The following is a 13,411-nucleotide window of genomic DNA, read 5'->3' as shown; positions in this document are numbered from 1 at the left end:
GGGCTTCTGTTTCACTGTGTAATACCTTGAGCAAGTGTCTTCTTTTATAGCCCTGGGCTGACTAAAACCTTCTGAGTGGATTTGGTTGATGGAAACTGAAAAAGTATTAGTATATATTAGTATATATCATTGACATCCTCCTTCCATGTTGGCTTGGGTTAGATGGTTTATTAGGATCAATGAGAATGACATCAAGCTCCATTCTTTTGTTTCGGCATGGTTTCTATGACTAGATTATTTTCCTAAAGCCAGTTACTTTAGAGAGTGTTCTAAGTAACTTGTTTTCTGATACCAGCACTAATGAGGTCACTAAATAACTCACATGACAAGCTCCTTCAAATAGACAGGTATTGTTTTAGTGTCCTGCCAGAGTACCCCACTACCCTTCATCCACTAGAAAGAGATCTAATAGTGGTGTTTCCAATAAAGTCACTGACATTTTCATCATGCAATTGGTAGTACTGATATATCTGATTACCAGCAGTAGACCATTTTTTCCTAATCAAACCTGATTAGTATATTTATATACTAAATACTTAGACACAGTTATGACTGTGTGATTGGGAAGTTCACTTCCCAACCACATGGTCTTTTTTGTTCTGTCTAAATGTGCATCACCATGAGAAAGTAGCTTCTGCTATAGCTCCTGGCCAACCAGTACCTTGTGAATGATTTGGATAGATGAAAACTGTGTGGAAGCTTATTGTGTGCCTTTGTGTTTGTCCCCGTACCACTTGACAGTTGGTGCTGGTTTGTTTACATTCCTATAACTTAGTGTTTCAACAAAAGAGACCAGTATCACAAGTACCAGATTTAGAATGAAAATAATTTCTGAACTTGCTTTGATTGACTAAGTCCTTCAGGATTAGTGAAACAAGTCAAAGACAAAAGAAATGTATATTCTCTTCATTCTATCAAAGAAGGCACAAACACTTTCCCACTTGTATGCACACAATAGAACTTCTGCCTACCAGAGTCACCCACAAGGCTTTGGTCAGTCCGAGGCTGCACAGTGAGACTGAATCCAAGGGTGTTCTGAACACATGTCCCTATACAATTTCAATGCATTATCATTCCGATATAAAGCACATTATGGAAAGATGAGTGTTAAGATTTGAAGTTGAACTTCCATGGACTTAAGCAAATTTGTATCTATGTGTAACCAGCAACTTCTGAAGTATAGGTGGCCCTTCTGAGTTACTTGGGGATTTCAGATTGTGTCAGTAGGGTCTAATCATTTGTGACATTGCACACACTCAAAATCAAAATACAGTGTAATCAATGCTGAGAGAGCGAAAGAGAGAAGTATCGATCCCATTAAGTTATTAGTACTCTATTAATTGACCCTTAAAGGTTGAAAGGCAAAGTAGATTTTGGTAAGATTTGAACTCAGAATACAGAGAGACAGAACAAATAATGCAAGTAGACATTTTATGTGGCATTTTAAAAACTCTGCCAACTCTGCTTTAAGCAAATTTGTACCTGATGGTAATTAACTTTCCACAATCATAACCATTATTAGCAATAAAAACAGTAGCAGTAGCGATCAGCATTAGTATCTCCACTAAGCTGCAATTATTAACCTACTGACACACTGTCTCTTCTTTCTATCTGTTCTAGTAGTTCCCGATCCACAACCCTCACACTATCTCTTTTTCTCTTATCATTACTACTCTCTCACCAATATGCCAAAGACTTTTTACTCAGCCCTTCCTCCCTGTAACTGAAACTTTTAGTCTCCCAACCTTCTATTATATGATTTTTCACAGATATCGATTTACTGATGTAGTAAAAACATTAACTCTTCTTTTATCTTGGATTATGCAATGAAAAATCATGAAAGAAAAAGCCCTACCAAAACCCTCTGTAATCAACAGCTAGCTTTTATGTAGTTATTCAGCCTTCTTTATAAAATAGTGAAATCTCCTTCAATTAATTTTATACTCTCTTTAAAATAAAAGAAGAACCATGTACTTCAGTGCTAATTTTTTTCTACTGCATTTAATTCTAATTTCTGTAGCGTAAGAATATGAGAGATAAATATTCCAACTGAGTTAGATAAAATGTTTGAAATGGCTATTTAAAAAAAAATGATAAAATTGGTGTCTATTGACTTCATCTCTGATTTGCTCAAGGATGCATTGTGCCACTGGGAATCGAACTCATGGTCTTGAGATTGTGAGCCAAATACTGAGATGTTTTATTCCTGGATGTGTTCACTACAGTAAACAGATATCAAAGTAAAACATCCTTATTTTAAAATTTACGTTCTTTATCTCCTAAACAAATGATATTCGTGTATGCAATATATATCCTGATACTCTACAAAACATTAGAGTATTACTCACAAACCTGGAACATCACTGCTGCTCACTTAAACATGGACGTTCCATTTATGCTCACTTCAACATGGATGTTCTGTTAGAACATACTATACTGTGGTAGATATCATGGGAGAAACTCTCATATTAACTTTTGGTGCAAAATGCATTCTTGTTTATATTTGCACCAAAAGCCAGTATGAGAGTTTCTCTCATGATATCTACCACAGTATAGTTTGTTCTAACAGAACATCCACTTTTAAGTGGGGATAAATATTACTTCTCAGTATTAATATGGCCTCTGTCGTTAATAAATATTGCTGCTGCTATGCACACAATCGTTTTGGACTGCACCCAAAAAGCATCACTTGATCGACTGGCATAAAGTTACATACCCCTGCCTCTGGCCTACATGTTTGCTGTTTCCCTTCTCTGCCTTTTCTATAATTTCAGTAATGGCCTCTGTTCTGCTCAATTATTCTTGTGCCCTACACTAATCATCATTACAGTGAAGGCACATGGCTTAGTGGTTAGAGTATTCAGCTCACAATCCTAAGGTTGTGAGTTCAGTTCCCAACAGTGCATTGTGTCCTTGAGAAAGACACTTTATTTCAGATTGCCCCAGTCCACTCAGCTGACAAAAATTAGTTGTACCTGTATTTCAAAGAGCCAGCCTTGTTACATTCTGTGTCACACTGAATCTCCCTGAGAACTACATAAAGAGTACACATGCCTGAGGAGTGCTCAGCTACTTGCACATTAATTTCATGAGCAGGCTGTTCCATTGTTTGGACCAACTGTAACCCTTGTGAGTGTAACCAGTGGAGTACCAGTTAATGACTATGTTTGGGCCTTCCCCTTCAGAACATTAGCCCTGCACAATTTCTCCCCTTTTCATGTCTTTTCTGCAAGCAATGACTTACAAAAGTAGTTAAAAAGGAATGTTAATGGTATCAATCTCACTAGTGTCAGAGAGCCTAGGGCATAGGCATAACCCCACTCTCCTTCAGACTCAATAAATTAAAGAATTAAAGGTTCCTAGTTCACCTCCATTTTGTGACTATGAACATATCTAATAATAATTGTCATAGCTAAACCATAAATTGAATGAATATCTGATCAGTTATTACAGTGTTATAAAATATTTGTTTAGGAACTGATCTACGTTAATCAACAATATCAGTATCAGAAGTAATATCATAATTACTAATGGTAATTCTTATCACTTCTGTAATATTTTTTTTATTTGGTAAACAGAATCAAAACAGGGCTCACAACACTTCTCTAGAGCAACTGGTCTGTGTGCTAATGCACACAGACCAGTTGCAAAATAGAACCCTATGTAACAGGAGTTGAAACAAGCACTACATCTCTGCTGCTAGACACCAATCCTTTTGTATTTGAATCTTCTGAGTTCAAATTCCGCAAAAGTCGACTTTGCCTTTCATCCTTTTGGGGTTGATAAATTAAGTACCACTTGTGTACTAGAGGTCAATGTAATTGACTGACCTCCTCCCCAAAAATTTCGGGCCTTGTGCCTAGAGTAGAAAAAAATATTTCTACATAAGGTGGTGAGCTGGCAGAAACGTTAGCAGGCCAGGTGAAATGCTTAGTGGTATTTTGTCTGCTGTTACGTTCTGAGTTCAAATTCCACTGAAATTGACTTTGCCTTTCATCCTTTTGGGATCAATAAATTAAGAACCACTTGTGTACTGGGATTGATCTAATCAACTGGCCTGCCCCCTGCAAAATTTTCGGGCCTTGTACCTAGAGTAGAAAAGAATATATTTCACCAGTGTCATCACTCACAATCAACTGCAATTGCTTACATAAGCACTTCTATCATTGTAAATAATACTGCAACTGTCAAAACCATCACCACCACCACTACCACCACCACCACCACCACCGTCGACACCAACAGCGCACTTGTTATTACCAGTGCCTCCACTGCCACCATGATCACTACATCCCTACTGCCATCATCACCACTACAACTAACACCAATAGTATAGTTAATACTTCCAAAACCACCACCACCACCACAAACATCATCACCACCATGACTGTCACCACCACCACTATCACCACCACCATCTTTCCCACTATAGTCAATACCAGTGACATCACAACTACCACCAATACCACCACCACCACCACCACCACCACCACCACACCACCACCACTACCACCACCACCACCACCATCACCACCACCACCACCACCACCACCACTACCACCCCACCACCACAACCACCACAACCACCACCACCACTACCACTACCACCACCACCACCATCACAACAACAATCACTATCAACATAGTTAATACTGCCAGTGTCCTATCCACCACTACCATCACACCATCACTAGTAGGATCAACAGTGTCATGCTCATCTTCGCCACCACCACCACTACCAACAACAACCTGTACAGTTAATATACCATCAATGTCATCACTATCATCCACCGTTACCATCTCTGTCACTATCATCCACCTCCATCACCAGTCCCCACTGTCACACCACAACTATCACAACTACTGCTACCATCACCAGACAGTCAAGACTACTAGCGTCACCACATTGCAAACATTATCACTGCCAATAACTCATCCCCCCACCCCAACCCCCACACCGCCACCTTCCATCACCATATCTACTCTACTATCAGAGCTATTAGTTGCATTAAATCCAAACATTGCACTCAGACACACCCAACCACATCAATATGTCAATATGTGTCGCAGGAGATGCATAAGAGCAATAAACCCTGACAAAATGTTCCCATAGCAACCACACAGCTTCTATGACCACCACCACCACTGCCGCCACCACCACCATTATTACCACAACACCATTTCTCTATCACTCCCCTTTCTCTTTTTTTCTATCTCTCTCACTCTCCTCTTTCGCTTCTCCTTTCTTTTCTCTCTCTCTCTCTTTCTCTCTCTTGTTCACACTCAGCACAGAAAAAGATCAGAAAACCACACCCTAGCAGTTATAAGTTTATCCCATAAATCACAAGAATCTATAAAACTGGTACTTAACTTTAATTTCTGCAGCATGAAGAACATGCGAGATAAATATTCTCTCTTGAGCATGATACAAGTTTAAAACGTTTCCTAAGAGATACATATATAATCATTCTTATATTGTGATGTGAAAGTGAAAGTGAAGTTGAAGATGTAGCTGTGTGGTTTTTGCTTAGATTCTGGGTTCAACCCTTTTGTGTGGTACTTTAAACAGCATGTGTCTTTGATTGTAGCAGTGAATGGACCAATGATTTTTGTGAGTGAATTTGATAGACTAAAAATTGTGCTGAGGCCCATCATTTAGAATAGGCATACTTTTGTTGTTTTGTTTTTTGATAAAAGGAAACTCTTTATTTTATTTTTTCCTTTCCTTGCCTTTAACCCTCAAACACGGAGTATAGGCCACTTATAGTTGAATTCCATGTCGCATAATTTTTCGCTTCTGTACTAATACTCTGCCATGAATGTCCCCCTTTCTCTAGTTCCTTTTGTGTTGGTCTACGCCACGAGTTCTTAGGCCTACTTCTCTTTCTATATCCATCCGGATTCCACTGTAAAGCACTTTTCACTACATTTGGTGTTTCTTTTCTAATTGTGCTACCAATCCACTTCCACTTTTTCTTAAATATTTGCTTCCTAATCGAAACTTGATTTGTTCTTTGCCATAGCTCCATATTGCTTATGTGTTCGGGCCATCTAATTTTAAGATTATTATTTTATTAGAACATTTAATTACAAAGAAAGAGGAAAGAAGATAGAGATAAGAAAGAAAAGGGGAAAAAAAGTGGGAGAATAAAACAGGGGAAGATGGAGGGGATGGGGGTGATAGGCCACATATTCCAGAACAAGTGATGTACTCAGCTGCACCTCACAGTAATTCCCGCAATGGCACTGCTTTGGAGATTGGTCAGTGACACTTGCTGCAGCAGCCACTCCAACTAATGGGACTCGTCTCTCCATCAAGCCATCGTTATCCCTATTTTGCAGAGGAAATTGACTGTACAGGGTCCTAAAATACTTGATTAATCAACAGCAACTGGCACAAACTGATAGCAGCCACCCAGACCCCAGAACACTGGTTCAAAATCTTCCATCTGGCCCAAACAAACCCGGCTTGGAAAAGTAGATATAAAAATGATGATAATGGCTATAGGTGCAGACATGATTATGTAATTAAAACATTTCCTTTGCAACCACATGATTTCAACTTTAGTCCCATTGCATGGCACCTTAGGCATGTGGATCTGTTATGTGGAAATTGAAAAAAATTCATTGTGAGTGTGTATGTGTGTGTGTGTGTGTGTGTGTGTGTGTGTGTGTTCATTTATTTGTTTATGTATTTTGTGCTTCCTTGTTTTGATATCATGTGACAATCATACAAGTGGTGTCATTTGTTTCTAGCCATTTCTGAAAGCATACCCAGACAAGGGGAAATATTATGTTGCTTGGAAACAAATGAGGATCAGTGACAGGATGGGCATCCATCTGCAGAAAATATGCCTCAGCTAAGTGCCTCTGAATTATGCAAGCTTGGAAAAGTGGATGCTAAATCGATGATTATGACAGTGATGATATATATATATATATATATGTATGTATGTAAAAGGATTCGAGCGAGGTCATTGCCAGTACTGCCTAACTGGCCCCTGTGCCGATGGCACGTAAAAAGCACCCACTACACTCTCGGAGTGGTTGGCGTTAGGAAGGGCATCCAGCTGTAGAAACTCTACCAGATCAAGATTGGAGTCTGGTGTAGCCATCTGGTTCGCCAGCCCTCAGTCAAAATCGTCCAACCCATGACAGCATGGAAAGCAGATGTTAAACGATGATGATGATGATGATGATGATGATGATGATGATAATGATATATATATATGCACATACATACATACATACATACATACATACATACATACAGACAGACATACATACATACACATACATACATACATACATACATATATATATGTATATGTATATATATATATATATATACCTAGGTATATATATATAATCATCACCATTTTACATATATCTTCAGTGTTGATATGAGTCAGACAGTTTTAGAGGTTCTAATAAGTTAGAGGCTTGTGTCATGTTCCAATGTGTCTTTGGTATGGTTTCATGGTTTCTACTGTTGGATACCTTAGAGATGTTGACTGTTATGTATTTAGTCAACCCCAAAACATACAATTTCAGAAGTTATTACAGAGGTTAGTGGATGCATTTTTGTGGCACCAACACTAGTGAGGTTGCCATGTAACTTGCCAAGCCATATATTTGTATTACATGTATGCGTATACAAGCATATGTGTGTCTCTTGTTTTATGTTCATTAATGTTTTGATTTTCAGTTAAGAAAATTAACTTAGCTTTTAGTTAGAAATTGAGAAAATAACTTCTGAAATTGTATGTTTTTGGGTTGACTAAATACATAACAGTCAACATCTCTAAAATATTCAAAAGCCATCCTCATGAAAAAGAAAAAAATATCTTAGTAATGACTACTATTAACAATAACTGGCACTCCATTGCTAATAACAACAAGGGTTCTTGTTGATCCAATCAATGGAATAGCTTGTTCATGGAATTACTGTGCATGCAGCTGAGTACACCATATGCATGTGTACCCTTAATCAAGGAGATTCAGTGTGACACAGAGTGTGACAAGGCTGACCCTTTGAAATACAAGTACTATTCATCTTTGCCAGCTGAGTGGACTGGAGCAATGTGAAATAAAGTGTCTTGCTCAAGGACACAATGAAATGTCTAGAATTGAACTCACGACCGTACAACACAAGCTGAATACCCTAACCACAAAGCCACACACCATCACTATTAACAATAATTATTTCTAAATTAGACAGAAAGCCATAAATTTGAAGGGGTCTTTATTATTTAAATCAGCTTCGATACATGACTGATATCCTGTTTTACTGGTCCTCAGAAGATAAAAGGCTGAGGTGCCCTTGGCAGGACTTGGCCTCTGAGCATAAAGAACAGGAACAAATACTATAAGGCACTTTATCCAATGTTCTAAAAATTCTGCCAAATCCATTATCCTACTAATGAGAATGTTAACAATAAAATAAATACACACACACACACACACACACACAGAAAATTAGATTGGGGTGGAGAAAAGAAGTGAGAGGAAACAGGAAAATTGAATCTGAGAATCTGAAAATAAAAAAAAATCACAGGTCCAATTTAAAAAAAATAATAAGTTAATTCACTCATACACAAAAGGATAGCTAGAAAAAAACAGTATGAGAATTACTTTATGTATTAGTTAATTATTTACCTGTTTAAAGAAGAATATAGCTAAGAAAAAGGAAAGAGAACAATGTAAAAAGGGAAAGAGAAAGGCAGGACAGACTGAAACATCTGAAGTTTATAAAAACTCACTAGAAACAATTGTGAACAGATGTAATGGAGTTGTGTCAATGAGCAGATCTAAGAAGTGCAATGAAACTTTTTGATACTTCATAACGGACTGTACTGTTAAGAAATAAAAATTGAAGATAATAGTGTTCATGATTTGCTAAATGGTTGAAATGACTCCAGACTCCTACATGATAAAACAAGTACCAGATAGAAAATAAAAGCAAGGGTTGAATGATCGCCTAAATACTCTTGATGGTGGTGATCTAGAATGGTCACAGTCCAGTGACTGAAACTAGTGAAAGAATAAAAGAATAGTGTTTCATTCTGAGATTGTAAATCACCAAACAATTTTCTGGTGTCCATTTTAGTTTGCTGTTTAATCTGTCTAAGTCTATCTACTTTATTGCTTTGCTGCTCTCAAGTGACTTGGACAAAGAATGTTTTAATATTTTGAAGATATTCAGGTGCAGAATATTAAAAACTATTAGATACAAACTCAAAACTCTTCAACAGAAAGGCAGCATCTTTTCTGCTTTCTCCTTTACAGTTTGTTCAGAAAATAACTTAACATTCATAACTCACAAGAGGAAAGTTTTAACCCTTTTGTTACCATATTTCTGTTGAGGTGCTCTGTGTTTTGTTCAATTAATTTTAGATATAACAAAGAATTTAGTGAAAAAAAAACTTATTTATCATTAAGCTAGTGTTAAGAACATAAATTGTGACTGTTTGGTGGAAGATTTTAATTCAAAACTTTTGAAAATAAGACATTTGTACAATAGAGCCAGAGGCGGTTTCAGGTGGGTTGGTATCAAAAGGGTTAAATTGTTTTTAGGTTTCATACATAAGGAGTAAATTCTGTTTACATCCCTATAACTTAGCTGTTCAAAATAAGGGATCGAAAGAATAAGGACCAGGCAAAATACAAAAGTAAGTACTGGGATTAATTTGTTAGACTAAAATAAATTGTTCAAGGTGGTGCTCCAGCTTGGTCATAGTCTAATGACTGAAGTAAGTAAAAGATAAAAGATATGTGTGTATGCTTTGATTCTGCAAGACTTCACTAAAACGGTTGAGTTAAAGTGTTACTATACTTTTCCTTCTCTGGTAAACAAAAGACCCATAGTGTCAAGGACCTTGTTGGTTTTGACATGTCAAGACTAATGGAATGAAAAATACCTTATTGGTGTAAAACAGTTAATTGTTAGTAACAAGAAGAGCATCCAGCCATAGAAAATCTGCATCAATAAATTTCATCTATCTCATGCCAGTGTGGAGAGAAAGGAAACAACATAAAAATGATGAGGAAGATGACAATGATTTATGTTTGCGTGTGTGTGTGTGTGTATGTGTGTGTGTGTGTGTGTGTGTGTGTGTGTGTTGTGTGTGTGAGTGCATGTGTGTGTATTTCACAATGGTATTTTTCATACTCAATGTGATGCCAGAAATCTTCGGAGAAAATGATTTATCAAGAACCACTTAGCCAAAAATAAAATGTAATTTGGATTTCTATATTCTAAAATTGTAGAAATTTATATTACTCGGGATAAATTACTGCAGTAACAGTTGCATTAATGTCAAGTTACAAACTGAAAACATGGATGAAGTTCTTTTTTTTTTTGTCCATTTGTTAAAATGTTGAGTAGCATAACTTTGCTTTTTAAAATAATACAAGGTCTTGTCACTAGGACGTTTGGAAAACAAGGCCTTAAAGTTTATAAGCTTACTTTTTCATGTTTTAAATAGCAAGTGTTGTGGCTTCTTATATTTTTTTTCCTGTGAGGATTTAACTGAATTGTTATTATTTGTATCAAAATACTTATAGTATAAATACACAGTATCATTGAATCCAGTCAGAGATGTAAAAACTTATATATATGTATATATATATATATATATATTTATATAATAAAAATATGAGGGAATATTATTCCAAATTTACAGGGAAAAATTCAATTTAGAAATACTAAATCAAATTTTACAAAATATAACATATATATATATATATATATAAATTAGAAAAAAAACACCTTTTATCAACTCAATATTGAAAAATTAAATTACACCATCTAGAAAATTACATATTATAGAAAGATTAAATATAAGATAAAACATATAACGATGATTAAGTAATGTGCAACATAATAAAGAAAACGTATGTATTTACATATATATATATACATATATATACACATATATATATAAATCACCATCATTTAACATCCATGTTCCATAGAGTCATGGGTTGGTTCTGAAGTGCCCAAGAGTTGCATTGTATTCAAATGTCTGCTTTAGCACAGTTTCTAAAGCTAAATTCCTTTTCTAACACCAATCACTTTACAATATGGATTGGATGCTTTTTTTGTGCCACCTGAAGTCACCAAACAGTTTGCAGAAATTTGAACCCACACTGGGCTGAGCATCTTTATGTAACTGGGTAGTAAAGAAATAGGTATGTGTTCCAGTTTTATGCATTCTGAGAGTAGTACTGCAATGATGCTGGTGCCAAGCAGAATTGGTCAAAGTTAGTGGACTTTCCTTTCGATAAACATCAGTGACATGTAAAGGAGAGGTTTACAACAGAGATTTCCTAAAAAGATTCTTGCCTACGACTGTGTCATTAAAAGGCTTGCTTTGCAACCATGTGGTTTGGAGGTTCAGTCCTACTGCATAGCACCTAGGGAAAGTGTCTTCTACTTTGGTCCCAGGCAAGCCGGTGTCTTGTGAGTGAGTTTGGTAGACAAAATCTCTGTATGTGTGTGTGTGTGAGAGTGCATGTGTGTGTATCTTTGTGTTTATTCCTTCCACCCTTCACTACTTGACAACTGGTGTTGGTTTATTTACCCCTTAACATAGCGGTTTGGCAAAAGAGACTGACAGAATAAGTGTGAGACTTTAGAAAAATGACTGACTACTGGAGACAATTTATTAAACGAAACCCTTCAAAGTGGTGCCCCAGTATGGCCACAGTCCAATGACTGAAACAAGTAAAGGATAAAAGAAACGTGTTGATACATGGTCATCATTGATCGACAGGAGTCAACGTGCACACACACACACACACACACACACACACACACACACACAAATAGGGAACATGATGAAGTGTACCAAAGACTAGTTTCTGATGCAAACATAAAGCTAATTACAATTAACATAAAAGGTGAGGTTAAAAGTGTATGAATTAAAATTTGTCCTGAAATGTTTTTAAGGGAATAAAAATCTTATTGAAAAAGTGAGTACAGTAACATAAAAATAATAAAAGTTACTTGCCATCAGCAACATCGTCATCTTCGTCATCATCTTCATCATCATCCTCTTCAAAATTGATTGAAGCACTTTCAGAAGAGATCATGCTGCTTGTTCGAGAATGGGTACAAACCTGTCATAGAAATGTTATTTGTATGAGGAAAATTTATAGTACACACACATACATAGTTAAACCGTCAAGGAAAGCAGGAGAGGGTATTCTGAAATATGAATTGACTAAAATTTAAATATGGAAATAAGCTGTGTCACTAGTTATCTGATTTTGGGGAATAAGGGAATGAAAACCAATTTGTAATAATGAAGTCTATATGCATAATTCACAATGAAGTACAAATACGAATATCAAAATAATAATCAATAAGACAAAATTAATATATATATATTACAGAGATGACCTTGCATAGCAAGTGCTTTGATCTGAGATTGTGTGCTGAAATGAAAACAATTGCAGCGTGGAAGGTGTTTGTAAGCCATTCAAGAAACACACAAAAGCCGTTCGATTCACTTCAACATTTAAGTTTAATTTGTCAAAATATTTTCGTCACTTTAACAGGTCGTGGTCTTAAAGCGCCGAAAATATTTTGACAAATTAAACTTAAATGTTGAAGTGAATCGAACGGCTTTTGTGTGTTTCTTAAATGGCTTTCAAACACCTTCCACGCTGCAATATATATATATATATATATAATATATATATATATATATATATACATAAAGGGTGAAATATGATTAATTTAATAAAATTAATAAACTTCACATAGTAGTTTTTTCGGTATGGAAATGACCATATTTGGTAAGGATTATTTTCGGTATGTGGTTTTGAGCAACTTGTTGCAATTAACCCTTTATCATAATTAAAATATATATATACATATGCATGTCTGTATGTAAGTGTGAATATATTTATATATATATAGTAAAATATAAGTTAGACAGGTAGTTATTAATGACATCAAAGTATTTATAAATTAGTTAACCAGATGTGTGTATAAATATAATTAAGCAGAAAAACAGGAAATAAGTCTACAGATGTTCTCATACATAGGTAAGACACCTAGAGAGTTCATACTCTGACATCATAGATAGATGAGAAAAGAATCCAGACAATCCTTTACAGCTGTTTCTTAGGTTTGGTGATCAACAGGTGCAGTAGTGTGCATTATGCACAAAATTCATGTAGTAAATTGGTGTTAGAAAATGTATATGAAATAATACAAATTTAAGTTATAATGATGACACTATGAAATTAATGTACTTGATTACTGAGCAAATGGTTGTGAAGTCAAACCTTATTTTTCTTATAGACACAGTGTTTGATGCAGTGTACCTAACTGAACAAAACATTCACTGCTCTGTACTCTATAGTAGGAAGAGCAGCAAAATTCAGTTGCATCAACTAC

At 35.9% G+C, this 13,411-nt stretch overlaps 1 protein-coding gene across 5 annotated transcripts in view; it reads right to left on the bottom strand.

Annotated features, from left to right (window-relative positions):
* The window catches only part of LOC115224721 (1-phosphatidylinositol 4,5-bisphosphate phosphodiesterase epsilon-1), a 1,072,053-nt gene that overhangs the window by 113,676 nt on the left and 944,966 nt on the right, over positions 1 to 13,411 (bottom strand). For all 5 annotated transcript variants that reach the window (XM_036513495.1, XM_036513498.1, XM_036513507.1 and 2 more), the window contains one exon: positions 12,015 to 12,123. In XM_036513495.1, the coding sequence (XP_036369388.1) occupies positions 12,015 to 12,123 (109 nt within the window). The remainder of the gene's footprint in view (positions 1 to 12,014; positions 12,124 to 13,411) is intronic.

This window comes from Octopus sinensis, linkage group LG2 (genome assembly GCF_006345805.1).
Source record: "Octopus sinensis linkage group LG2, ASM634580v1, whole genome shotgun sequence".
Lineage (NCBI taxonomy): Eukaryota > Metazoa > Mollusca > Cephalopoda > Octopoda > Octopodidae > Octopus > Octopus sinensis.
Note: the sequence above shows the minus strand (reverse complement) of the source record. Positions and strands in the feature narration are given on the sequence as shown.